Source organism: Salvelinus sp. IW2-2015, linkage group LG4q.1:29 (assembly GCF_002910315.2).
Source record: "Salvelinus sp. IW2-2015 linkage group LG4q.1:29, ASM291031v2, whole genome shotgun sequence".
Classification (NCBI taxonomy): domain Eukaryota; kingdom Metazoa; phylum Chordata; class Actinopteri; order Salmoniformes; family Salmonidae; genus Salvelinus; species Salvelinus sp. IW2-2015.
The window spans coordinates 14,323,127-14,351,095 of NC_036842.1; the positions used below are offsets into that span (position 1 = coordinate 14,323,127).

General features: G+C 42.6%; 2 protein-coding genes across 5 annotated transcripts in view; one reads left to right on the forward strand and one right to left on the reverse strand.

The window, feature by feature from the left end:
* Positions 1–891: 891 nt before the first annotated feature.
* Positions 892–17,826, reverse strand: LOC111961534 (stomatin-like protein 2, mitochondrial). The gene is made up of 10 exons (XM_023983882.2): positions 17,608–17,826; positions 8,899–9,060; positions 8,670–8,769; positions 8,504–8,562; positions 8,308–8,409; positions 8,089–8,223; positions 7,782–7,926; positions 1,681–1,760; positions 1,469–1,597; positions 892–1,335 (listed from the first exon to the last, which is right to left on the reverse strand). The coding sequence occupies exons 1-10, from the start codon at positions 17,716–17,718 to the stop codon at positions 1,225–1,227; spliced, it is 1,134 nt and encodes a 377-aa protein (XP_023839650.1). The 5' UTR covers positions 17,719–17,826; the 3' UTR covers positions 892–1,224.
* Positions 17,827–19,291: 1,465 nt separating this feature from the next.
* Positions 19,292–27,969, forward strand: part of pigo (phosphatidylinositol glycan anchor biosynthesis, class O) — a 16,711-nt gene continuing 8,033 nt past the window's right edge. The window contains exons 1-7 of one of the 4 annotated variants that reach the window (XM_023983885.2): positions 19,292–19,380; positions 19,992–20,470; positions 20,613–20,756; positions 20,853–20,976; positions 21,186–21,345; positions 21,472–21,654; positions 23,299–24,895. In XM_023983885.2, coding sequence (XP_023839653.1) covers positions 19,993–20,470; positions 20,613–20,756; positions 20,853–20,976; positions 21,186–21,345; positions 21,472–21,654; positions 23,299–24,895 — 2,686 coding nt within the window. In that variant the 5' untranslated portion in view covers positions 19,292–19,380; position 19,992. Of the gene's footprint in view, positions 19,501–19,973; positions 20,471–20,612; positions 20,757–20,852; positions 20,977–21,185; positions 21,346–21,471; positions 21,655–23,298; positions 24,896–27,969 lie in introns of all 4 variants that reach the window. The other 3 variants (XM_023983884.2, XM_023983883.2, XM_070441868.1) reach the window with 3 other exon arrangements.

The following is a 27,969-nucleotide window of genomic DNA, read 5'->3' on the forward strand; positions in this document are numbered from 1 at the left end:
ACAAACTACCACTGAATATCACAACAGCCCCCCCCTGAGGCTTTTCCTATGTGTAACATGCATACTGATGGAAATCATGTGATATCGAAGGTAAAAAATCCCCTGAAAATTGCACCTTAGGAGAAATCTCACTGAGATAGTTTTCATTTTCAGAGAGCATGACTTCTGTATGTATATTTACTACAATATGTAGAAAAAATTAAATCACTGCTGTGTCCACATCCAAATCATTCAAACCAATAATTTTCTCAACCAAGATTTATTGTGATGAGGTGTTACAATCATCCCGAAAGTCAATCACAATTCCTTTAATAGTGACAGTATCATCATGGATGACCATTATTGGTATATTGGCCATTTAAATCAATAAACTTGCTATGTTATGCAAAACCTTCCTCCAAAACAGAGGCCCCTTCCCATTCGGTATTGGTGTGAAATAAAACATTCCACTTCAACAATATATTTCCATCCAAGGTCATTTTCTTACAAGTACTTTTGGTGACTTAACTTGATGTAGTTTATAATTTACACAGGCATCATTCTTTTCATTAATTGGTCTTTTGACCAATCAGATCTGAAAAAGATCTGATGTGATTGGTCAAGACCAATTAGAAGAAAAATGATCAGAATGGCCTGCCCGTCTAAATGCAGCCAAATTTAAAGTATTCCAGGGGAGATTGCATCCTAACCTCTATTCATATACCTGACCTTATTCCCTCTGCTTGCTCTGGGAGGCTCTTAATGTAAGGTCACAAGCTCTCACATGAAGTAAAACATTCATGACATATTGAAACGAAAACATATGAAGGACAAATAGTTGGAAATATAAAACAATACAGCACTTAACAGAATGCTCTAAATCAGGTTACTAGTTTACCATCATCGCAGTCATTTGGTATTTGATGCAAGAGAAGAGTACCAATATGACAGCTTGTGGATTTGAAATTGGAACATATGTATGTAACGTGTGCAATAACACTCAATCAAAATTAAACAATGTTTAAGTGCCATGAATCCTCCCAAATGGGTTGATGTTTCCAGGCCTCTAAGCAAGTCTTTAAGTTCTTATCCTGTTCCTGTTTCAATGTCCTTCAATCTGCAACAGATAGTGTGTCCTTTGGGCCAGACAGTGGTGCTGACCAGGCAACAATGTCTTGGTGCCTCATGGTTGTCTGGCACTGCTTCCGGTTTGGTGACTGCTTTGAGTGGTCTTGACGTCCTTCACTACTGGGCTGGTGGTACAAGCTCCTCACTCTTCCCCATCGCCCACTCTGGGGACACACTTTCTACCTTTTTTGAGCTCTGCTTAGCCAGGCTGCCATAAATAGTCATAGCCTGAGGGGAAGATATAGACTGTTACTGTTCTGAGAGAGAAGACGGAGAGACAGGGGTGTGTTGAAAGGGAGGGTCAGGGAAGAAAGGCTGAGCAATCAAACATAATTAAATTGTTTCTTAAACAGAGACAGACCTGTGTGACCATGCCACTGATGTCACCAGAGTTGGAGGGCAGCAGGATGGTGTTGGACTCTTTGGCCAGGTTGGAGAAAGCGGAGACGTATTGCTCAGCCACACTGAGGGAGGCTGCAGCGTTTCCATTCTGTTCGAAACACAATCACAGTTGGGTCAATGTGACATCTAGATGCGCGCACACAAACGATGAAGCCATCACAACTATTTTACCTGTTCAGCTAGAGCGTCTGACAACAGCCGGATAGCCTTAGCTTTGGCCTCTGCTTTGGCTAAGACAGCATTGGCCTCACCTAGGTGAAGATAACAAGAGTCTCATCAGAAACGGTCACAAAGGCTAGGGTCCTGTCCTGTGGGTGTACTTGTTCAGTGCATTCAGAAAGTATTCAGACCCCTTGACTTTTTCCAAATGTTATTACATTACAGCCTTATTCTAAAATGTATCAAGTTTAGAGGTCGACCGATTAATTATGGCCGATTTCAAGTTTCAGCATTTTTGGACGCCGATTACATTGCACTCCACGAGGAGACTGCGTGGCAGGCTGACCACCTGTTACCCGAGTGCAGCAAGGAGCCATGGTAAGTTGCTAGCTAGCATTAAACTTATCTTATAAAAAACAATCAATCTTAACATAATCACTAGTTAACTACACATGGTTGATGATTTTACTAGTTTAACTAGCTTGTCCTGTGTTGCAAATAATCAATGCGGTGCCTGTTAATTTATCATCGAATCACAGCCTACTTCGCCAAACGGGTGATGATTTAACAAGCGCATTAGTGAAAAAAAGCACTGTCGTTGCACCAATGTGTACCTAACCATAAACATCAATGCCTTTCTTAAAATCAATACACAAGTATATTTTTTAAACCTGCATATTTAGTTAATATTGCCTGCTAACATTAATTTCTTTTAATTAGGGAAATTGTGTCACTTCTCTTGCGTTCTGTGCAAGCAGAGTCAGGGTATATGCAGCAGTTTGGGCCGCTTGGCTCGTTGCGAACTGTGTGAAGACATTTTCTTCCTAACAAAGACCGTAATTAATTTGCCAGAATTTTACATAATTATGACATAACATTGAAGGTTGTGCAATGTAACAGCAATATTTAGACTTATGGATGCCACCTGTTAGATAAAATACAGAACGGTTCCGTATTTCACTGAAAGAATAAACATTTTGTTTTCGAAATGATAGTTTCCGGATTTGACCATATTAATGACCAAAGGCACGTATTTCTGTGTGTTTATTATATAATAATTAAGTCTGATTTGATATTTGATAGAGCAGTTTGACTGAGTGGTGGAAGGCAGCTGCAGGCTCGTAAGCATTAATTCAAACAGCATTTTCCTGCGTTTGCCAGCAGCTCTTCGCAATGCTTGAAGCACAGCGCTGTTTATGACTTCAAGCCTATCAACTCCTGAGATTAGGATGGCAATACTATAGTGCCTATAAGAACATCCAATAGTCAAAGGTATATGAAATACAAATCGCAGAGAGATAGTCCTATAATAACTACAACCTAAAACTTCTTACCTGGGAATATTGAAGACATTTTAAAAGGAACCACCAGCTTTCATATGTTCTCATGTTCTGAGCAAGGAACTTAAATGTTAGCTTTTTTACATGGCACATATTGCACTTTTACTTTCTTCAACACTGTGTTTTGCATTATTTAAACCAAACTGATCATGTTTCATTATTTATTTGAGACTAAATTTATTTTATTGATGTAATATATTAAGTTAAAATAAGTGTTCATTCAGTATTGCTGAAATTGTCATTATTACAAATATAATAAAATAAATTAAATGTAAAAAAAAAAAAAAAAAAGGAATTGGCCGATTAATCTGTATAGTATCGGCGTTGAAATAAAATCACAATCGGTCGACCTCTAAATAAGTTGTTTTATTTCTCCTCAATCTATACACAATACCCCATAATGACAAAGCAAAAACAGGATTTTAGAAATTTGGGCAAATTTATTCAAAATAAAAACCAAAATCTCACATTTGCATAAGTATTCAGACCCTTTACTCAGTACTTTATTGAAGAACCCTTTGCAGTGATTACAGCCTAGAGTCTTCATGGGTATGATGCTACAAGCTTGGCACACCTGTATTTGGGGAGTTTCTCCCATTCTTCTCTGCAGATCCTCTCAAGCTCTGCCAGGTTGGATGGGGAGTGTCGCTGCATAGCTATTTTCAGGTCTCTCCAGAGATGTTCGATCGGGTTCAAGTCCGGGCTCTGGCTGGGCCACTCAAGGACATTCAGAGACTTGTCCAGAAGCCACTCCTGTCCAGTGGTGTAAGGTACTTAAGTACTACTTAAGTAGTTTTTTGTGGTATCTGTACTTCACCATTTATATTTGACAACTTTTACTTTACTACATTCCTGAAGAAAATAATGTACTTTTTACCTGATACCCAAAAGCACTCATTACATTTTGAATGCTTAGGAGGACATAGAACAAGGTCCAATTCACGCACTGAGTGTTGGAGTGTGCCCCTGGCTATGCATAAATATAAAAAACACGAAAATGGTGCCGCCTGCTTTGCTTAATAGAAGGAATTTGAAATAATTTATACTTTTACTTTTGATACTTAAGTATATTCAATGGTTTTTACTAGATTACTTGTAGTTTTTCATGTTGTCTGTCTGTAATTTTTGTAATGACTTGGTGCTGCCTATCTTGGCCAGGACGCTCTTGAAAAACAGATTTTTAAATCTCAATGAGCAAGACATTTAAATAAAGGTTAAATAAAGGTTAAATAAAGGTTAAATAAAAATAAATAAAATATTTCGAACCAGATACTTTTACTCAGGTAGTATATTACTGGGTGACTTTTACTTGAGTAACTCTATTAAAAAGGCATCTATACTTTTACTCAAGTAGGACAATTGGGTACTTTTTCCACCACTGCTCCTATGTTGTCTTGGCTGTGTGCTTAGGGACGAGGCCCTGAGCGCTCTGGAGCAGGTTTTCATAAAGGATCGCTCTGTACTTTGCTCTGTTCATCTTTCTCTAGATCCTGACTAGTCTACCAGTCCCTGCCGCTGAAAAACATCCCCACAGCATGCTACCACCACCATGCTTCACCGTAGCGATGGCGCCAGGTTTCCTCTAGACGTTACGCTTGGCATTCAGGCCAAAGAGTTTGATTTTGGTTTCATCAGACCAGAGAATCTTGTTTCTCATGGTCGGAGTCCTTTGGGTGCCTTTTGGCAAACTCCAAGCGGGCTGTCATGTGCCTTTCACTGAGGAGTGGCTTCCGCCTGCCACTCTACCATAAAGGCCTGATTGGTGGAGTGCCGCAGAGATGGTTGTCCTTCTGGAAGGTTCTCCCATCTCCACAGAGGAACTCTGGATCTCTGTCAGAGTGACAATCGGTTCTTGGTCACCTGCCCAACAAAGGCCCTTCTCCCACGACTGCTCAGTTTGGCCAGGCGGCCAACTCTAGGAAGAGTCTTGGTGGTTCCTAACTTCATCCATTTAAGAATGATGGAGGCCACGGTGTTCTTGGGGACATTCAATGCTGCAGAAAAGTTTTGGTACCCTTCCTCAAATCTGAGCCAAAACACTATCCTGACTAGGAGCTCTACGGACAATTCCTTCACCTCGTGGCTTGGTTTTTGCTCTGACAGGCACTGTCAACTGAGGGACCTTATATAGACAGGTGTGTGCCTTCCCAAATCATGCCCAATCAACTGAATTTACCACAGGTGCACTCCAATCAAGTTGTAGAAACATCTTAAGGAAGATCAATTGAAACAGGATGAATCTGACCTCAATTTCGAGTCTCATAGCAAAGAGTCTGAATACTTATGTAAATAAGGTATGTTAATTTTTTATAAATTAGCAAACATTTCTAAAAACGTGTTTTTGGTTTGTCATCATGAGGTATTTTTGTGTAGATTGATGAGGAAAAAACTATAAATTCAGCAAAAAAAGGACCCCTTTTCAGGACCCCGTCTTTCAAAGATAATTCGTAAAAATCCTAATAACTTCACAGATCTTCATTGTAAAGGGTTTAAACACTGTTGACCATGCTTGTTCAATGAACAATAAACAATTAACAAACCTGCACATGTGGAACGGTCGTTAAGAGACTAACAGCTTACAGACGATAGGTAATTAAGGTAACAGTTATGAAAACTTCAGACATTAAGAGGCCATTCTACTGACTCTGAAAAACACCATAAGACAGATGCCTAGGGTCCCTGCTCATCTGCGTGGAGGTGCCTTAGGCATGCTGCAAGGAGGCATGAGGACTGCAGATGTGGCTAGGGCAATAAATTGCCATGTCCGTACTGTGAGACTCCTAAGACAGCGCTACAGGGAGACAGGACGGACAGCTGATCGTCCTCGCAGTGGCAGACCACGTGTAACAACACCTGCACAGGATCGGTACATCCGAACATCACACCTGCGGGACAGGTACAGGATGGCACCAACTGCCTGAGTTACACCAGGAAAGCACAATCCCTTCATCAGTGCTCAGACTGTCCGCAATAGGCTGAGAGAGGCTGGACTGAGGGCTTGTAGGCCTGTTGTAAGGCAGGTCCTCACCAGATATCAACAGCAACAACGTCGCCTATGGGCACAAACCCACCGTCGCTGGACCCGACAGGACTTGCAAAAAGTGCTCTTCACTGACGAGTCGCGGTTTATCGTCGAAGGAATGGGCATTACACCGAGGCCTGTACTCTGGAGCGGGATCGATTTGGAGGTGGAGGTTCCGTCATGGTCTGGGGCAGTGTGTCACAGCATCATCGGACTGAGCTTGTTGTCATTGCAGGCAATTTCAACGCTGTGCGTTACAGGGAAGACATCCTCCTCCCTCATGTGGTACCCTTCCTGCAGGCTCATCCTGACATGACCGTCCAGCATGACAATGCCACCAACCATACTGCTCGTTCTGTGCGTGATTTCTTGCAAGACAGGAATGTCAGTGTTCTGCCATGGCCATTTAGCACGTCTGGGACCTGTTGGATCGGAGGGTGAGGGCTAGGGCCACTCCCCCCAGAAATGTCTGGGAACTTGCAGGTGCCTTGGTGGAAGAGTGGGGGTAACATCTCACAGCAAGAACTGGCAAATCTGGTGCAGTCCATGAGGAGATGCACTGCAGTACTTAATGCAGCTGGTGGCCACACCAGATACTGACTGTTACTTTTGATTTTGACCCCCCCTTTGTTCAGGGGCACATTATTCCATTTCTGTTAGTCACATGTCTGTGGAACTTGTTCAGTTTATGTCTCAGTTGTTGAATCATGTTATGTTCATACACATATTTACACGTTAAGTTTGCTGAAAATAAACGCAGTTGACAGTGAGGACGTTTCTTTTTTTGCTGAGTTAATTTAATTTTTGAGTAACACGGAACCCAAACCGGCTGCGCACGTGCGCCATCGTGCGCTATCGTGCATAAATGTATTTTGCCCCCCCACACCAAACGCGATCACGACACGCAGGTTAAAATATCAAAACAAACTCTGAACCAATGACATTAATTTGGGGACAGGTCGAAAAGCATTAAACATGGATGGCAATTTAGCTAGTTAGCTTGCACTTGCTAGCTTGCTGTTGCTAGCTAATTTGTCCTGGGATATAAACATTGAGTTGTTATTTTACCTGAAATGCACAAGGACCTTTACTCCGACAATTAATCCACACATAAAATGGCCAACCGAATCATTTCTAGTCATCTCTCCTCCTTCCAGGCTTTTTCATCTTTGCACTTATATGGTGATCGCATCTAAACTTTCATTGTATTACCACGACAACAGGCAACAAGGTTCGTCTTTCAATCACCCACGTGGGTATAACCAATGAGGAGATGGCACGTGGGTACCTGCTTCTATAACCCAATGAGAAGATGACTTTCAGCACGATCTGCGTCAGAAATAAGAACGACTTCTATTTTAGCCCTTGGCGTCGCAGACGCTCGTTGGTGCGCGCGAGCAGTGTGGGTGCAATAATTGAATAACATGGATTTCTACATTTATTTTGCGACGCTCGCGCACACGACGTGTCCGGTCTGGTCAGCATGTAAGGCTGTAACGTGGAAAAAGGGGACTGAATACTTTCTGAAAGCTCAGTACATCAAGCTGCCTCGCACAACACCAGAAACATTTACGTAATTTAGCAGACACTTATCTAGACCGACTTACATTCAACTAAGGCAGATAAAGCAAACAGAAGCCGTTCTGACTCAGACAAAACTTACTTTTCATCAAAAACAACGGTCCAACTTTCACACCATCCTTAGTAGTTAACAAAGACCATAAGTCATCTAGATATGTGTATTAACCTACCAGCTGCTTTGTTGATCTGTTCTGTTTTCTGTCCTTCCGAGGCCAGGATCTGAGCTTGCTTGCGACCCTCAGCAACGTTGATGGCTGCTTCCTTGTGACCTTCAGACTCCAGCACAGTGGCTCTCTTCTTACGCTCTGCCTCCACCTACACAACGGAAGGCAGTCAGAAAGAGTGTAAACATACAAAACTGATAGGCTAAGTCTTAATAATGTGCAATGTATCACTAATCTATAGATAAGATCATGCTCAGAAATAGTTTGAGGTTCAAGACCTGTCTCCCAGTTTGTTGGCAGCAGCCCCTCTCACCTGCATCTGCATGGACTCTTTGACACGTGGTGGAACATGTATATCCTTGATTTCATAACGAAGGCAACGGATTCCCCAATCATCTGACGCCTGGTTGATGGAGTGGACTATGTTGGTATTAAGGGTCTCTCTTTCCTGGAGAAATAGAGAAATATAAAAACAAGGAAATTAGGTTAAAAAAGTATCAAACACAATTTGTAAAAAAGAACCGAGACTCACCCTGAATACTTTGTCCAGGGTCAGTTTTCCCAGCTCTGACCGCATGGTGGTCTGGGCAAGTTGGGTGACAGCATACTCTGGGTCCTCAACTCCATAGCTGGCCTGGAAGGAAGTACATTTTGTTATCAATATCTACAAACAAGCAAAAACTTCCATGAACAACAACCTCAAGCAATCATGGACTTCACAAACTTACCTTAAAAGGATCCAATATCCTAAGATAGAGGACTCCATCTATCTGTAGTGTCACATTATCTGTGGATGTAATCAGATATCAGTTAATTCCGAGACAAGGACTGACTGACTGAGAATAATGAGGACTGGCTTACAGTGAAGACAACAGTGACACAGTTGTCACTCACCTAAAGAGACCGCAGACTGCTCTGGGACATCAATAACTATCTCTTTAAGACTTTGCACATAACGAATTTTGTCCAGTATTGGTATTAGGAAATTCAAGCCCTACAGAATATCCAGAAAAGTGAAAGACAAATTAGTTTTTATGCATTCGGGATTTAAACTGTGAAATAGTGTGAAAGTGTAATTAAGGGTGCAGATCACTGGCTAATTGGAAAACAATGGTTAAATTACCGGCTCTAAGATGCGATGGAAGCGGCCCATCCTTTCCACAACCCAGGATTCTTGTTGTGGCACAAACAGAACCACAGTGTTCATGGGCAGACTGGACGCCCATCGCTGCTGGGCTTGTGTCGCCCACAACGCTGGGACTGTGGGCACTGTTCTCTGGGAATGCTGGAGGGAAACAATAAAATCACCATCAATGTACATTACACATTGTTGCATCAGAAGGTTACTCCATGAGAGTTGCAACTTCAGAATCACCTTTATTCACCAAGTACATTTACACACTCAGAATTGTACTTTGTGATATGGTGCTGCTAGTGATAGACAACATTTAGAGACAACATTAAGAGACCGAACACTGACCTTAGAATTTACAGTGTTTACATACATTATATACAAATAGGTAGAGAGAACATAGAGCTATAAGAGAATGAGTAGTGGCTGTACAGATATACAGTGGATGTACAAATGTACTGTCAATATAAACATTTCTAAAAGTAGAGAGATGAACAGAAACCAAGAAACATCTTGGCTCCCGGGGAAAAAACCCTGTGCTATGCTGGCGCACGAGTACAGGACATTACAAGGCAGCTTCTGACTGTTCTAAGACAGATGCCGGGAGCTGACGCAGTCGTAGTCCATGTGGGGTCAAATGACGAGGGCTAGTTGAGGAACTTCTGTAAATTGATTTGAAAATAACTGATTCTAGCACTGAAAGATCCCAAAAAGCAGCCAATTATTTCAGGTCCGGTACCATCGTCGGGCCGCGGTTGTGAAAGATTCAGCAGGCTACTGGCATTACACACCTGGCTAAAAGAATACTGTAGTTATGTTGGAATCACTTTTATAGATAACTTCGACACCTTCTGGAAATAGAAGATGCTCTACAGGAATGACGGATTCCGTCCAAATCATCTTGGCTCCTGGACTCTGTCGACGCATTTCACGTTGAGAATGACTTAATGACCCAAGACCAGCTCAGTTAATCCCTACCATTGTGTTGCTAAATTGTCATAATGCTGCAGCAAATGTACATTAGCCCAGGGGCGTTGGCAAACAACGTAAGTAACTTAATTTGTCCTTCTAAATGCCCTGAACGTCTCTGTTGATCCAACAGCTATTGTATGCAGTAATCATGTGCCTATGAACCAGAGTAATACTATTAGCACTGAGGCGGTGTGCCCTAGTAGGAAGTCCACCATGTGCAGCTCACCCTGCACTATCAGCTCAAACATACAACACGAGCATGTCAACTTCTGATAAGCTTCCCAGTAAAGCAATAAAAAATATCAAGCATCCCAGAAAAGTGCTAAAAATTGCCCACATTAACATATGTAGCCTAAGAAACAAGGTTCATGAAATCAATAACTTGCTAGTTATAGATGGCATTCATATTCTGACTATCTCTGAAACTCACTTAGATAATACCTTTGATGATACAGTGGTAGCAATAGATGGTTATGACATCTACGGAAAATACAGAAATGCCATGGGGGCGGTGTTGCGGTCTATATTCCGAACCACACTCCTGTAAAGCTGAGAGGATCTCATGTTAAATACTGTTTAAATAATATGGCTACCGGTTCATCTGCCTCACCCAAAGCCCATTCTTGTGGGAAGCTGCTTCTGTTCTATACTAGTATTCTTTATTAGCCCAGCACCTATGTTAAGGATGTGCGTATGGCCACAAACTTTTCTAAGCTGCTGTAGAAGACCAAGTGCTAACAGTCAGTATATGGATAATATGTGTGAAATTCTTGATAATGTATGTGATATACCTCTCTATTGTCTGGGTGATTTCAATGGATTTCAAACTGCACAGTCAAGAAAAAGCTTCAAACTGTAACCAGTGCCTGCAACCTGGTTCAGGTTATCAGTCAACTGACAAGGGTAGTTACAACCAGCACAGGAATGAAATCAACATGTATTGATCATATCTTTACTAGTGCTGCAGAAATAAGCTAGAAAGCAGTATCCAAATCCATCGGATGTAATGATCCCAATACAGTAGCCATATCTTGGAAAACCAAAGTATGAGGTCATACAATACGTTTTGTAGTGATTCCTATGGTGATGATGTAAAGAACGTTTGCTGGTCCATGGTGTGTAATGAGGAGCAACCAGACTGCACTTGACATATACAACTGCTTATTCCAGTTACTAATAAGCATGCACTCATTAAGAAAATGACCAAGAACTATTAAACCCCCTTGGATTGACGAAGAATTTAAACATTGTATGGTTGAGAGTAGAGGTCGGCCGATTATGATTTTTCAACGCCGATCCCGATTAATAGGGCAAATTAATTTTAATGTATTTGTAATAATGACAATTACAACAATACTGAATGAACACTTATTTTAACTTAATATAATACATCAATAAAATCAATTTAGACTCAAATAATGAAACATGTTCAATTTGGTTTAAATAATGGAAAAACAAAGTGTTAGAGAAGAAAGTAAAAGTGCAATATGTGCCATGTAAAAAAGCTAACGTTTAAGTTCCTTGCTCAGAACATGAGAACATATGAAAGCTGGTGTGAGTCTTCAATATTCCCAATTTTCCCAGGTAAGAAGTTTTAGGTTGTAGTTATTATAGGAATATTTCTCTCTATACCATTTGTATTTCATTAACCTTTGACTATTGGATGTTCTTATCGGCACTTTAGTATTGCCAGTGTAACAGTATAGCTTCCATCCCTCTCCTCGCTCCTACCTGGGCTCGAACCAGGAACACAACGACAACAGCCACCCTCGAAGCAGCGTTACCCATGCAGAGCAAGGGGAACAACTAATCCAAGTCTCAGAGCGAGTGACGTTTGAAAAGCTATTAGTGCGCACCCTGCTAACTAGCTAGCCATTTCACATCGGTTACACCAGCCTAATCTCGGGAGTTGATAGGCTTGAAGCACTATCGAAGAGCTTCTGGCAAAACGCAGGAAATTGCTGTTTGAATTAATGCTTACGAGCCTGCTGCTGCCTACCACCACTCAGTCAGACTGCTCTATCAAATCATAGACTTAGTTATAACATAATAACACACAGAAATACAAGCCTTAGGTCATTAATATGGTAGAATCCGGAAACTATCATCTCGAAAACAAGACGTTTATCCATAAGTCTAAATATTCCTGTTACATTGCACAACCTTCAATGTTATGTCATAATTACGTAAAATTCTGGCAAATTAGGCGGCGCAAACTGTTGCATATACACTGACTCTGCGTGCAATGAACGCAAGAGAAGTGACACAATTTCACCTGGTTAATATTGCCTGCAAACCTGGATATCTTTTAGCTAAATGTGCAGGTTTAAAAATATCTACTTCTGTGTATTGATTTTAAGAAAGGCATTGATGTTTATGGTTAGGTACACATTGGAGCAACGATACGCACCGCATCGATTATATGCAACGCAGGACACGCTAGATAAACTAGTAATATCCTCAACCATGTGTAGTTAACTAGTGATTATGATTGATTGTTTTATATAAGATAAGTTTAATGCTAGCTAGCAACTTACCTTGGCTTCTACTGCATTGGCAAAACAGGCAGGCTCCTCGTGGAGTGCAATGTAATCAGGTGGTTAGAGCGTTGGACTAGTTAACTGTAAGGTTGCAAGATTGAATCCCCCGAGCTGACAAGGTAAAAATCTGTCGTTCTGCCCCTGAACGAGGCAGTTAACCTCTCTTGGGTACGTGAGACGTTAGCGTCCCACCTCTTCAACAGCCAGTGAAACTGCTGGGCGCCAAATTCAAATACAGAAATACTAATTTTAAAATTCAGAAAACAAAACATATTTTAAATAGGTTTAAAGATGAACTTCTTGTGAATCCAACCACGGCGTCAGATTTTAAAAGTGCTTTACGCGAAAGCATACCTTACGATTATTTGAGAACATAGCCCAGCAGACAAATCATTACAAACAGTAACCAGCCAAGTAGAAGAGTTACACAAGTCAGAAATAGAGATTAAATTAATCCCTTACCTTTGATGATCTTCATATGGTTGCACTCAGCAGACATTCATTTACTCAATAAATGTTATTTTTGTTCGATAAAGTCTCTTTATATCCAAAAACCTCAGTTTTGTTTGCGCGTTTTCTTCAGTAATCCACAGGCTCAAATGCAGTCAAAAGAGGCAGACAAAAAAATCTAAATTGTATCCGTAAAGTTCATAGAAACATGTCAAACGATGTTTATATTCAATCCGCAGGTTGTTTTTAGCCTAAATAATCTATAATATTTCAACCGGACAATAACGTCGTCAATATAAAAGGTAAACAAGAAAGGCTATCTCTCGGTCGCGCGCATGAAAAAGCTCTGTGACACTTTAGGGTCCACTCATTCAGACTGCTCTTACTTCCTCATGTTTCAGAATACAAGCCTGAAACAATTTCTAAAGACTGTTGACATCTAGTGGAAGGCATAGGAACTGCAATTTGAGTCCTAAGTCAATGGATACTGTAATGGCATTGAATAGAAAACAACAAAAACAACAAAAAACCGACTTCCCGAATGGATTTCTCTCAGGCTTTCGCCTGCCAAATCAGTTCTGTTATACTCACAGACACTATTTTAACAGTTTTGGAAACTTTAGAATGTTTTCTATCCAAATCGACCAGTTATATGCATATCATATATTCTGGGCCCGAGAAGCAGGCAGTTTAATTTGGGCATGCTTTTCATCCAAAATTCTGAATGCTGCCCCCTACCCTAGAGAAGTTAACCCACCGTTCCTAGGCCATCATTGAAAATAAGAATGTGTTCTTAACTGACTTGCCTAGTTAAATAAAGATTAAATAAAAGGTGTAAAAAAAATACAAATATCGGCCAAATCGGTCCAAAAAATACCGATTTCCGATTGTTATGAAAACTTGAAATCGGCCCTAATTAAAATCGGCAATTCCGATTAATCGGTCGACCTCTAGCTGAGAGGGATGAGGCAAAAGGAATGGCAAATGGCTGAACAACCAATTCGCAAACATACTTCAAATGGAGAAATCATGTGACTAAACTGAATTTAAAAAAAATAAACTATACTATGAAACAAAGATAAATGATAAAGAATGAAAGTAAAAAGCTTTGGAGCATCTTAAATTACATTTTGGGCAAAAGGGTAAACTCAGCTCTATCATTCACTGAATCAGATGGCTCATTCGTCCCAAAACCCACTTATATTGGCAACTAGTTTAATGATTTTTTCACTGGCAAGATTAGCAAACTTGGGCATGACATGCCAGCAACAAACACTAACACTACACATACAAGTATAACTGACCAAATTTTGAAAGACAAGCATTGTCATTTTGAATTCTGTGTGTGGAATAGGTGAGAAAATTGTTGTCTATCAACAATGACAAACCACCAGGGTCTGACAACTTGTATAGAAAATTACTGAGGATAATAGCAGACGATATTTCCACTCCTATTTGCCATATCTTCAATCAAAGCCTACTAGAAATGTGTGTGCCCTCAGTTCTGGAGGGAAGGAAAAGTAGTTCTGCTACCCAAGAATTGTAAAGCCCCCTTTACTGGCTCAAATAGTCGACCAATCAGCCTGTTACCAACCCTTAGTAAACTTCAGTGCGGCTTTTGACATTATCGATCATAGTCTACTGCTGGAAAAACTTGTGTTATGGCTTTACCCTCCCTCCCTGCTATATTGTGGATAAAGAGTTGCCTGTCTAACAGGACACAGAGGGTGTTCTTTAATGGAAGCCTCTCCAACATAATGCAGGTAGAATCAAGAATTCCCCAGGGAAGCTGTCTAAGCCCCTTACCTTTTTCAATCTTTACTAATGACATGTCATTGAGTAAAGCCAGTGTTATGTGTGCGCGGATGACTCAAAACTATACATGTCAGCTACTACAGCGTCTGAAATGACTGCAACACTTAAAGAGTTGAAGTTAGTTTCAGAACAGGTGGCAAGGAATAAGTATTTCCAAATCTAAAAGCATTGTATTTGGAACAAATCATTCACTAAACCCTAAACTAAATATTTTAATAAATAATGTGTAAATTGAGCAAATTGAGGTGACTAAACTGCTCGGAATAACCCTGGATTGTAACTGTAATAGTATTTTTTTTTAACTATGATACAACAGTAGCTAAGATTGGGAGAAGTCTGTCCATAATAAAGTGCTGCCCTGGACTACTGTTCAGTCGTGTGGTTAGGTGCCACAAAGAGGGACTTAGGAAAATGACTGCTGGTTCGGAACAGGGCAGCACAGCTGGCCCTTAAATATACATGAGAGCTAACATTAATATGCATGTCAATATCTCATGGCTCAAAATTGACTTCATCACTACTTGTTTTTGTAAGAAGTGTTGACAAGCTGAATGCACTGAGCTGTCTGTTTAAACTAATAGCACACAGCTCAGACACCCATGCATACTCCACAAGACGTCTCTTCACAATCCAAGTCCAGAACAGGCTATGGGAGGCGCAACGATAGTTTAGGCTTACATTAAGCCTATATGAATGAATCCTACCTTTTTAAGCACATCTCGTGAGTAGCAGGCTCTTTTCCTTTCTTTATGTACCATTAAAATGTGCCTAAACCTACTGTCAAGTTACCAGGTTGTTAGCTAGCTAGGTAACATGACTGAACAACATTGTATATTATCAAACCAATAATTAGCGACCCAGGATTAGTTTAAGGTGTCCCTCGACATGGTTTGTGAAATTATATAAAATGAGTGAATCCTGAGAGAATGAAAAAAGGCTTCTCTGGTAATATGGCACATTTTTGGAACCGTTTATGCTAGAGACAAACCATTTTCTTTGCTGTAAAGCTGCAAGCATGCTGTCGCGGAGCGGTGCTTTTTTCATCTCCGACACTCAGAGGCTGCATGACAGTGAGCTTGCAAAGGCTACTCAGACTGGTCTGTGCTCTTGTTTATAACAAGTGATGAAATGATACAAAAGAGCAATGTTGATACATTGTAACAGAAGACTCATCAGGGTCTGCATCCCGGCTAAATTATATATTTTTTCAAACTGACAGGAATAGATGCAAGCAAAGAGTGGACAGAGAGAAGCAGGTGAGTGAGGACTGATAGGGGATGCGGTTGGCGATTACAGATGCCACAAGTGATATGCACATGAAAGTGGATATTATTGGATCTGCACATACAAGAGGCTGTAGCGTAAATTCAACTGAATTTATAAACAAAACTGACTTTATAAAGATTTTATAACAGGCACAAGCAGGTTCTTACGATGGGTAGGGCTGAAAAAGTCAGTAGTATCTATCATATGAAATGGTATTCTAAAATGTTGGTTCATAAACGTTTTGGTACCATGATATTACTGTGGTACCGGTACTCCGTGCAACACTAAATATAATAGCAAGAAAGAGCGCAGATTTAAGTTTATAAACTCTGAAGCACCATTCGGGTAATGTGACATAACATTTGATTTGATTGTACTGTTGAGGGCGTTTTCAACTGGCCAACGACATACACTACATGGCCAAAAGTGTGGACACCTGCTCGTCGTACATCTCATTCCAAAATCATGGGCATTATCATGGAGTTGGTCCCCCCTTTGCTGTACTAACAGCATCCACTCTTCTGGGAAGGCTTTCCACTAGATGTTGGAACATTGCTGCAGGGACTTGCTTCCATTCAGCCACAAGAGCATTAGTGAGGGCGGGCACTGATGTTGTGCGATTAGGCCTGGCTCACATCGGCTTTCCAATTCATCCCAAAGGTGTTCGATGGGGTTGAATTCAGGGCTCCGTGCAGGCCAGTCAAGTTCTTCACATCAATCGACAAACCTCGCTTTGTGCACAGGGGCATTGTCATGCTGAAGCAGGAATGGCCCTCCCCAAACTGTTGCCACAAAGTTGTAAGAACAGAATCGTGTAGAATGTCATTGTATGCTTTAGCTTTAAGATGTCCCTTCACTGGAACTAAGAGCAAAAACAGCCTCAGACCATTATTCCTCCTTCACAAAACTTTACAGTTGGCACTGTACTTTGGGGCAGGTAGCGTTCTCCTGGCATTCCCTAAACCCAGATTCATCCATCACCAAGATGGTGAAGCATGATTCATCACTCCAGAGAACACGTTTCGGCGAGTTCTCTATCGGCGAACTTTACACCACTTCAGCCGATGCTTGGCATTGCACATGGTGATCTTTGTCTTGTGTGCGGCTGTTCGGCCATGGAAACTCATTTCATGAAGCTCTCGACAAACAGTTCGTGTGCTGACATTGCTTCCAGAGGCAGTTTGGAACTCGGTGGCAAGTGTTCAAAACCGAGGACAGACTTGGTGGTCCCATTCAGTGAGTTTGTGTGGCCTACCACCTTGCGTTTCACCTTCACAATAACAGCACTTAAAGTTGACCAGGGCAGGTTTAGCAGCGCAGGTATTTGACGAACTGACTTGTTGCCATGTTGAAAGTCACTTAGTTCTTCAGTAAGGCCATTCTACTGCCAATGTTTGTCTATGGAGATTGCATGGCTGTCTGCTAGATTTTATACACCCGTCAGCAACGGTGTGGCTGAAATAGCCGAATCCATTAATTTGAAGGGATATCCACATACTTTTGTATATATAGTGTAACTAGTTATCTAGTTCGCTGACTAACATCTCAGTGAACACATGATAGCAAGACAAGCTAGCTGGCGTACAGTAGCAAGCTAACTCAGTAGACTAACAGTAATGACCTAACGTTAGCTAGCTTGAATTAGCATGTGTCTTACCATTAAAAGGGCACCACCAGTCCGGCATAATGTTCGGAACATTTTCTTAACGTAATTGTTGGCTGATATGTAGCTATGTTGTTTAGGTGAAATGAATGAATATTTGTTCATGTGTGACCCTCGGCCGATTCAGGAAACGAAGTTACAACATCGAATTGGTGCACTGGTTAAACACGTCCCCCTGTTGATAGGGGAAATGGAACTTTGGCGATTATCTTTCCAGATGATGCGTAGTTTCCTGAAAAAAAGATACGTTTACATTATTGTAAATATAATAAAAAATACATTGTGAATGTTTAATATTTCTAACACTTTCAGATGTTTTTAATCATTATTATGTAGGCCTTGACAATAACCCGAGTCTGAATTTCCAGCACTTTCTATATGTTGCAGTGCGAATGTCATCATAGACCAGTTTTGATGCAGGAGGACATGAGACAAAGGCATGTGTAGTATTGGTGGAAAAAGTTGTGTGTGTAACAGTGGTGTAAAGTACTTAAGTAAAAATACTCTAAAGTACTAAAGTGTTTTGGTGTATCTGTACTTTACTTTTCTATTTATATTTTTGACAACTTTTACTTCACTACATTCCTAAAGAAATGAATGTACTTTTTACAACATACATTTTTCCTGACACCCAAAAGTACTCTTTACATTTTGAATTCTTAGCAGGACAGGAAAATGGTCCAATTTACACACTTATCAAGAGAACATACCTGGTCATCCATACTGCATCTGATCTGGCGGACAAACTAAACACACATACTTTGTAAATTCTGTTTGAGTGTTGGAGTATGCCCCTGGCTATCCGTAAATAAAATAAAATAAAAATAAATTGTGCCGTCTGGTTTGCTTAATATAAGGAATTTGAAATCATTATTAATTATTTTGAAACTTAAGTATATTTTAGCAAACACATATACTTTTGATACTTACGTATATTTAAAACCATATACATTTAGACTTTTACTCAAGTAGTATTTTACTGGTTGACTTTATTTTCTATTAAGGTATCTTTACTTTTACTCAAGTATGACAATTTGGTACTTTTTCCACTACTGGTGTGTAAACTCTTGGTGGTGCCCATGGTGCTGAAGATCTGAGATGTCCATTGAGAGAAATGCAGGTTGATGTTGCCAGGATCAGAGTAGTGCAGAAGTTGTCGTATGCTGAGGCAGTGAAGAGAATAGTAGAGGAAAATGGGTCCAGGGTGAGAGATCCTAAGAGGATACCTGTGAGTAGGCCGAGGCCTATAGTGATATGAATAACGTGCTTCAGTAAGATTGCTTTTTTGGTGTTCATGGCCCTGGTTGTCGATTGTACCGCAGGAATGGAACGTAAATCACAGAGGATATATGTTGTGGTGGCAGTTGCAGAGAAGTACTTGGGTGTCTTAGATTTTACTGCGGAAGAGTTACAGGATGTTTTGAACGATAGTGTTCCATCCTCCCAGGCTGCTGGCCTGGAGTAGAATCAGATAGGGGCAAAGTAGTGGAATAATGGTGAGATTTTAATGTGTGCAGGGTTACTTGGTAGGGAAATGTTTTCACATCGTGTAATTAATTCGTACTACAGAATAGTAGGCTGATACACAGCCGATACAGTAGGTGGTAGCATGCAATTTTTTATTTTTTTGCAGACCACAATAATACCAAAGAAGAAGTATATACCGGAAGAGGGGTTACAGCGAGAGGTGACCGTGTAGGGACATGCGCTTCCGCTCTGCTAGGTGCTGGCAGTTGAATGAATAGCTGAACTGGAGTCCCAATGAAGGTAAGAGGGAATATTATCGCACTGTGTGTACCTGAGGCACCTGTCTCGTTGCTGGCTGTCGTGTATACACTCGTTATCGACAAGCCCCGTCTCAGAGAGGACAACACGGAGCTCTACAAGGTCAGTAACGTTAGCTAGTAATGGTACAAGTTGGTAGCTAGGCTAGCTAGCACTAGCAACTGATCAGCGATATGGCTGTTGCATTTAAAACAGATCATGGAAAATAGCTACGTGGTAACAAGTTACAAGTCCAGCTCGCTAACTTGATTTCTAACGAAGCCAGTCTTAAGGAAAAGACACGTCAGATAATTTCACTTTTTGGCCCATGGTTATGGATGCTATGGCACTTCTTGTGTACCAGTAGCTAGCGAACGTTAGCCAGTTTGCTGTTAGTGGTAGCCTACGGTTACATAGAGGTTTAATCTGTACACATATTGCAATATTCTATACTATTTTTAAATCACGTTAGAAATGCTGCCACTATAGCAATTACCGTGATTATCAGTTGGCTATTGACATTTTTATGTCATGATCAAGATTCCAGCTACAACCAGCAAATTGTTTCTACACTCATGCATTTGGCCCATATACAGTCTATGATCTGTCCCTAGGATGAAGAGACTCCCCATCCTAGTTCTGCTCTTGTGGCTGTGTGTCATGTTCTACATCGGCATCTTCCTGTTTGTGGGCGGCTTCCTGCTGGTGAGGCTGGAGGTCAACCGGACCAGCACCTGTGGGGATGTTTTGCTGCCAGGGGGCCAGCAGGGGGACTTCTGCCAAGGACAGCCACGCTTCCGCAAGGCTGTGGTTCTCATCATAGACGCCCTGAAGATCGACTTTGCCCGCTTTGACCCCGCGAACAAAGAGCCCCGCCCTTTCGAGAACAAGCTGCCCGTGCTGGAGGAAGTGACCTCATCAAAGCCCTCCCATGCACGCCTGTTCCCATTCCGTGCTGACCCCCCCACCACCACTATGCAGAGGATCAAGGGCTTCACCACAGGCTCCTTGCCCACCTTCATTGATGTGGGCAATAACTTTGCCTCCAGCGCCATCCTGGAGGACAACCTAGTTCACCAGCTAGCAGAAGTGGGTGAGTGACAGTCTATAAAGTCTGGCTCAATTCGCCATCCTGTAAGTAAAATATTCAAGGTTATATTCAGAAAGGCACAGATGGGACATGACGAAAATTTGAACTCAGCTTTGCCTGATTATTCCCTTTCTCCTTTCTATAGGCAAGAGAGTGGTCTTCATGGGTGATGACACATGGGAAAGTCTCTTCCCAAAAAAGTTCCACCGTTCCCTGCCCTTCCCCTCTTTCAATGTCAAGGATCTGCACACAGTGGACAATGGAATTCTGCAGCACCTGTACAACATCAGTAAGCATTGGCAGACAGCCAGACACATTTGCATTTGTGGTGTACAGTATTGGACTTCTCCTGCACATGTCCCTCTCTCTCTCCTCTCTTCCTCAGTGGTAAGTGATGACTGGGATGTGCTGGTAGCTCACTTCCTGGGGGTGGATCACTGTGGCCACAGGTTTGGTCCTGACCACCCGGCCATGGCTGACAAGCTCACCCAGATGGATGGGGTCATCAGGTCAGTGGGAATTATAAGGTCTCCTGGTCACAGTAGCACTAGGCTATATAATACTCTCTTAGATTCAGTAGTACAGAATGTAATATCAATGCCATTTTAAAGAACTATCTTTAGGATTGCATTTGTACAACGCTCTCTAAAATACTGTGTGCGGTATGTCAGATGATATACTATGGCTCTACCAGTCTGACCATTGTTTTGTCCCCAAGATCTGTGCTTGATCGGCTGCAGAATGACACCCTGTTAGTGGTTATGGGAGATCACGGTATGACAGATACAGGTGACCACGGGGGGGAGAGTCAGAAGGAGACTGATGCTGCCATTTTCCTCTACAGCCCCTCTCCCCTCTTTCCAGCATCCCCTTCCCAGGTGAGTATAACAGCTGCACATTCCCACCATTCCTATAATATCCTCAACAATCATGATATGAATAGTGAGTGTTGCATTGATCATTCCACATTGAATGACCCTTGTTTTGTCTCTGTCTCCCTGTAGAGTGATCCTGAGGTGGTGCCCCAGACAGACCTGGTGCCTACCCTGGCCCTGCTCCTGGGCATCCCCATCCCCTACAGCAGTGTGGGACAGGTCCTGCTGCCTCTGTTCCCTGCAGACAGTCAGACAGGGGGTGCACCAGCAGGTCTCAGCCAGGCAGAGGCACTGTGGATCAATGCCAAACAGGTAATCCCAAAGATCTGTTATCATGTCAGATGCACACGTGATGTATGTTGAACATTACAATTGACTGCACATTTCTGTGCATATTGTAACCATGAATACGAGCTTATATTAATTTGTATTATTAAGTGTTGCACGGTATATCGAAACTTCTGTACTTTTTTGATACTAGAACATGGAAAATGATTCAGTACTAGAATTTTTGTTACTTGCAGTACTTCTCTCACATCTACTGATTTGAGAGAGGATCAACTCTGTCTATCAGTGCAGCTGATGTCCCCTTATAGCGCGAGCTCACCGTACCTGCTCCACTTATTCATTGCTAGCTTTAGCCTGTACTGAGGAACCGCTTCCCTCACTGGGAGTCTGGGCTTCATGTTAGCTCCTCACTCATGCTACACTGAAGTTAACACACTTCAATAATATGGCATGTAGAAATGTTGCAACTGTTCAGAAAACAATTTCCATTACAGGCTAGAACACTTTACAATGCAAGAAGATACAGGTAGCTTCCAGCTTTGTAGGCTAACTTTCCTTGCTAGCTTACAGGTGAAGCTAACATCAATTTATGACCCTCGTACTTTGTTTGTGATAATATGCAAACCATAATGCAAAATATGTTGATTTTTAAAGCTCATTGTCACCAAAAACATAGTCATTGCCAAAAAAATTATTCATTCACTTCATCTCCCTCGCCTCAGCCACGTCTCTCCTGTCTCTCTCTCTCTCTCTCTGTGTGTGAATTAAGTAATTAGGTCTTAGAGACATCTCGCACTTCTATTCAAATGTTGTTCAATACAATAAGTCCCAAATGGAAAGGAAACAGATTGTTTTATGTCTATAGCCCTTTGAAATCAGCCAAGACAAGCTCAATAACTCAATGTAATGTGGATAGGCTACATCTTGATTGACTCAATTTATCAATAGAGATTTACCATTCAAATATATGATTACCGTTATGTAGTTATACTGAACAGAAATATAAACGCAACAATTTCAGTCAATTGAAATAAATTCATTAGGCCATGGGGAGCCAGGCGTAGCCAATCAGAAAGAGGTTTTCCCCACAAAATGATTTTATTACAGACAGAAATACTCCTCAGTTTCAGACGATCCTGCAGGTGAAGAAGCCGGATGTGGAGGTCCTGGGCTGTCATGTGTAATGATCAAGCTGATTAATCAGCTTCTTGATAAGCCACACCTGTCAGGTGGATGGATTATCTTGGCAAAGGAGAAATGCTCACTAACATGCATGTAAACAAATTTGTGCACAACATTGGCGAGAAATAAGCAATTTGTGCGTATTTCTGCGATCTTTTATTTAAGCTCATGAAACATGGAACCAACACTTTACATGTTGCGTTTATATTTTTGTTCAGTATATATTGGTAAAAACAAAGTCAAATTGATTGTAAAATTGATTCATTAATGCATACATGGCTCTCTCTGAAAAATGTCATGAATGATATTGAACTCAAAAGATCTTTCTGGATCAAGTCCCGTTCTGTGACTTTGGCTAATAGGTCTTGTTTTGACGTGGTATCGCGCATGGTGATGGTATTGTGATGCTAAACCTGGTATCGAAGCCAAAATTCTGTTATCGTAACCACACAAATTATACATTTGACCCTTTTTGTCTTTTTGAAGGTCAACCGTTTCCTAGAGACCTATTCCAGCATGGCCAAAGACATCCCTCCAGAGAGTCTGTCTCAGCTGCAGGCAGACTTCTCCCGCCTCTCCTCCAAGTACCTCCGCACCGTCAAAGAGGGCCGCTCTCCCACCCCAGAACTAGTGGCCTCCCTGCAGGGGTACCTGACCTCTGTCCGGGACACTTGCCGCGCCACCTGGGCCCACTTCAACCCAGCCAAGATGGCTGCCGGCATAGCTGTCCTGGCGTGTGCCTGCGTGCTGTGTTACGTCCTCTCTGAGATGTCCTCTGTGCTGGTGAGGGAGAGTGGTCTGCTGAGGGTCCCTCTGGTGGCAGCCACTGTGGTGGGGGTGTGTGTGGCTGCAAGTCAGCTGTTCACCCAGGGCTATGCTGAAGGGTCCTGGTGCCTGGCGGCTGCAGCCTTCTCCTCTGAGGTACTGGTCCTCTGGAGAGCCCGACGGGCCAGGAAGACTACAGCGGCTGAGGGTGGAGAGGTGGCCCCAAGACGTGGCTGGCTGACCCTGCCTCGCTTCTTATTAACCCCTCCCCTCCTGGTGCTCCTCCTGCGCTGTGCCTCCCTGCTCTCTGACAGCTATGTAATAGCAGAGGGCCGTGTGGTCACCTTTCTGCTTATTTCCATGAGCCTCTATGTCCCCTTCCATCTCAACTGGGACGGCCTCCTGCTACCCCCTGTCCATGACCCCCTGAAACCCGCCGGGCTGCTGCCCTCCCCGGTTCTATCCCCCTTAGCCGTAAGGAGGGAGAGCAGCACCTTCCTGGCCTGCCTGGGGGTGTTAGTGGGCTCTCTCTACCTCTCCCTCTTCTTCCACGGCTGTCGTGAGGAGCAGGGCTCCTGCCAGCCCTCCCCGTTCCTCTCCCCCCTGTCACGGGTGCAGGACAGCCGTCTGAAGAACCTGCACTACATCCTGTCTCTGGCCTCTCTGGGCGCCTGGACCTACCTGCTGCGGCGCTGGCTGCGGCACTACGGCAATCTGAACAGCCCTAGTGGCACAGTGTTCACGGCCCGCTGGATCCTACCTCTGCTGTCTGTCTGTTTGGGGCTCCACTGGGCTGTGGCTGCCACCCCAGAGGACAGCTTCCGGAACCTGGCTGAGCTGATCAGCTTGGGCCAGCGGGCCCTCCCCAGGGTTGCCTTCTCTCTGCTGGGCGTAGGGCTGGCGCTGCTATGGCTGGATCCGCTCACCGTATTTATCAAGAGCAGGGCTGCAACCCCTGTCCGAGGCCCTGTATCGCTCCCCCCACCCCGCTACCGGGCCAGCACGGGCATCAGCACCCAGGCAGAGCTGCACCACCTTATCCCCCAGCTCTACCAGCGCATGCGCCGCTCCCTGGAGGATGGAGAACCAGCCAGGGTTCCTGAGGGGGGCGACCGGCCTGCCGTGGAGGCCTACGGGCTGGGTACGGTCTACTCGGCCCCCGTGGTCCTGCTGTGCGGCCTGCTAGGGCTGGGCCTGCTGCTGCTGCATCCAGAGGGCATGTCCCTGTCCTTCCTGCTGCTGCTCCTGGAGATGGGAGCCCTGCTGCAGATACACGCCTCCTCCACTACCCTCAACTCCCTGCAGGGGGCGCACTCTGGTAAGCTGCTCACAGTGTGTGATCAATGGTCTGACTATTTGGTCCTCTTCATCTTTTATAACATGCCTGTAATTTTTACTTTTGCATATGTTGCATGTTTGTCTCAAACTAACGACTAGAGATACTAATTATTATGGATTTATCTTATTTGCCCCTGACTTATTTGTACCCTGCCCTGAACTTTAGTAACGGTCACTGGCCGGCAACGTCCGGTTACTCTACCATGCACCTTAGAGGCTGCTGCCCTATGTACATAGTCATTGAACACGGGTTACTTTAATGATGTTTACGTACTGTTTTACCCACTTCATATGTATATACTGTATTGTAGTCAAGGCCTATCTTATTTAACTATTGCTGTACATTATACTATTCTTCAGAATATACAGTGCCTTGCAAAAGTATTCACCCCCCTTGACATTTTTCCTATTTTGTTGCCTTACAACCTGGAATTAAAATATATTTTTTGGAGGGGTTGTATCATTTAATTTACACAACATCCCTACCACTTTGAAGATGCAAAATGTTTTTTTATTGTGAAACAAACAAGAAATAAGACAAAAAAAATGAACTTGAGTGTGCATAACTATTCACCCCTGCAAAGTCAATACTTTGTAGAGCCACCTTTTGTAACAATTACTGGGATGGGCAAAACTGCTCCAGCTCCTTCAAGTTGGATGGGTTCCACTGGTGTACAGCAATCTTTAAGTCATACCACAGATTTTCAATTGGATTAAGGTCTGGGCTTTGACTAGGCCATTCCAAGACATTTAAATGTTTCCCCTTAAACCACTCGAGTGTTGCTTTAGCAGTATGCTTAGGGTCATTGTCCTGCTGGAAGGTGAACCTCCGTTCCAGTCTCAAATCTCTGGAAGACTGAAACAGGTTTCCCTCAAGAATTTCTCTGTATTTAGCGCCATCCATCATTCCTTCAATTCTGACCAGTTTCCCAGTCCCTGCCGATGAATAACATTCCCACAGCATGATTCTGCCACCACCATGCTTCACTGTGGGGATGGTGTTCTTGGGGTGATGAGAGGTGTTGGGTTTGTGCCAAACATAGCATTTTCCTTGATGGCCAAAAAGCTACATTTTAGTCTCATCTGACCAGAGTACCTTCTTCCATATGTTTGGGGAGTCTTCCACATGCCCTTTGGCGAACACCAAACGTGTTTTCTTTTAGCAATGGCTTTTTTCTGGCCACTCTTCCATAAAGCCCAGCTCTGTGGCGTGTAGGCTTAAAGTGGTCCTGTGGACGGATACTCCAATCTCCGCTGTGGAGCTTTGTAGCTCCTTCAGGGTTATCTTTGGTCTCTTTTTTGCCTCTGATTAATGCCCTCTTTGCCTGGTCCGTGAGTTTTGGCGGGTGGCACTCTTGGCAGGTTTGTTGTGGTGCATAATCTTTAATTTAATGGTACTCCGTGGGATGTTCAAAGTTTTAGATATTTTTTTTATAACCCAAACCTGATCTGTACTTCTCCAACTTTGTACCTGATCTGTTTGGAGAGCTCCTTGGTCTTCGTGGTGCCGCTTAGTGGTGTTGCAGACTCTGCGGCCTTTCAGAGCAGGTGTGTATATATATATACTGAGATCATGTGACGGATCATGTGACACTTAGATTGCACACAGGTGGACTTTGTTTAACTAATTATGTAACTTCTGAAGGTAATTGGTTGCACCAGATCTTATTTAGGGGTTTCATAGCAAAGGGGGTGAATACATGTGCACGCACCAATTTTCCTTATTTTATTTGTAACAAGTTATTTTTTCCATTTCACTTCACCAATTTGGACTATTTTGTGTATGTCCATTACATGAAATCCAAATAGAAATCTATTTAAATTACAGGTTGTAATGCAACAAAATAGGAAAAACGCCAAGGGGGATGAATACTTTTGCAAGGCACTATATATATGACCCACACACAGTACCAGTCAAACATTTGGACACACTTACTCATTCCAGGGCTTTTCTTTATGTTTGCAATTTTCTACATTGTAGAATAATAGTGAAGACATCAAAACTATTAAATAACACATGGAATTTAACAAATGTTAAATCTTTTCTATTTTAGATTCTTCAAAGTATCCACCCTTTGCCTTAATGACAGCTTTGCACACTCTTGTAGTGTGTAGTAACCAAAAAAAAGTGTTAAGAAAAATATATTTGAGATTTCTTCAAAGTAGCCACCCTTTGCCAAGAGTGTGCAAAGCTGTCAAGGCATTCTGACAATCAGCTTCACCTGGAATGCTTTTCAAACAGTCTTGAAGGAGTCAAGCTGCTCCCACAACAGCTCAATAGGGTTCAGATCCAGTGACTGTGCTGGCCACTCCATTACAGACAGAATACCAGCTGACTGCTTCTCCCCTAAATAGTTATTGCATAGTTTGGAGCTGTGCTTTAGGTCATTGTCCTGTTGTAGGAGGAAATTGGCTCCAATAAAGCGCCTTCCACAGTGTATGGCATGGCGTTGCAGAATGGAGTGATAGCCTTCCTTCTTCAAGATCCCTTTTACCCTGTACAAATCTCCCACTTTACTACCACCAAAGCACCCCAGACCATCACATTGCCTCCACCATGCTTGACAGATGGCGTCAAGCACTCCTCCATCATCTTCTAATTTTTTCTGCGTCTCACGAATGTACTTCTTTGTTATCCGAACACCTCAAACTTAGATTCGTCTGTCCAAAACACTTTTTTTCCAATCTTCCTCTGTCCAGTGTCTGTGTTCTTTTGCCTATCTTAATCTTTTATTTTTATTGGCCAGTCTGAGATGTCTTTTTCTTTGCAACTCTGCCTAGAAGGCCAGCATCCCGGAGTCGCCTCTTCACTGTTGACATTGAGACTGGTGTTTTGCTGGTACTATTTAATGAAGCTGCCAGTTGAGGACTTGTGAGGCGTCTGTTTCTCAAACTAGACACTAATGTACTTGTCCTCTTGCTCAGTTCTCAAATCAAATTCATTTATATAGCCCTTCTTACATCAGCTGATATCTCAAAGTGCTGTACAGAAACCCAGCCTAAAACCCCAAACAGCAAGCAATGCAGGTGTAGAAGCACGGTGGCTAGGAAAAA

What these genes read in the sequence shown, in the direction of transcription:
- LOC111961534 (XM_023983882.2), bottom strand. Translation starts at nt 17,718, where the DNA reads ATGAACAAATATTCATTCATTTCACCTAAACAACATAGCTACATATCA. An exon ending in GGATATTGGATCCTTTTAAG is followed by an intron (nt 8,410 to 8,503) that starts GTAAGTTTGTGA and finishes ACTTCCTTCCAG; the next exon opens with GCCAGCTATGGAGTTGAGGA. An exon ending in AAGAGTCCATGCAGATGCAG is followed by an intron (nt 7,927 to 8,088) that starts GTGAGAGGGGCT and finishes TCCGTTGTGTAG; the next exon opens with GTGGAGGCAGAGCGTAAGAA.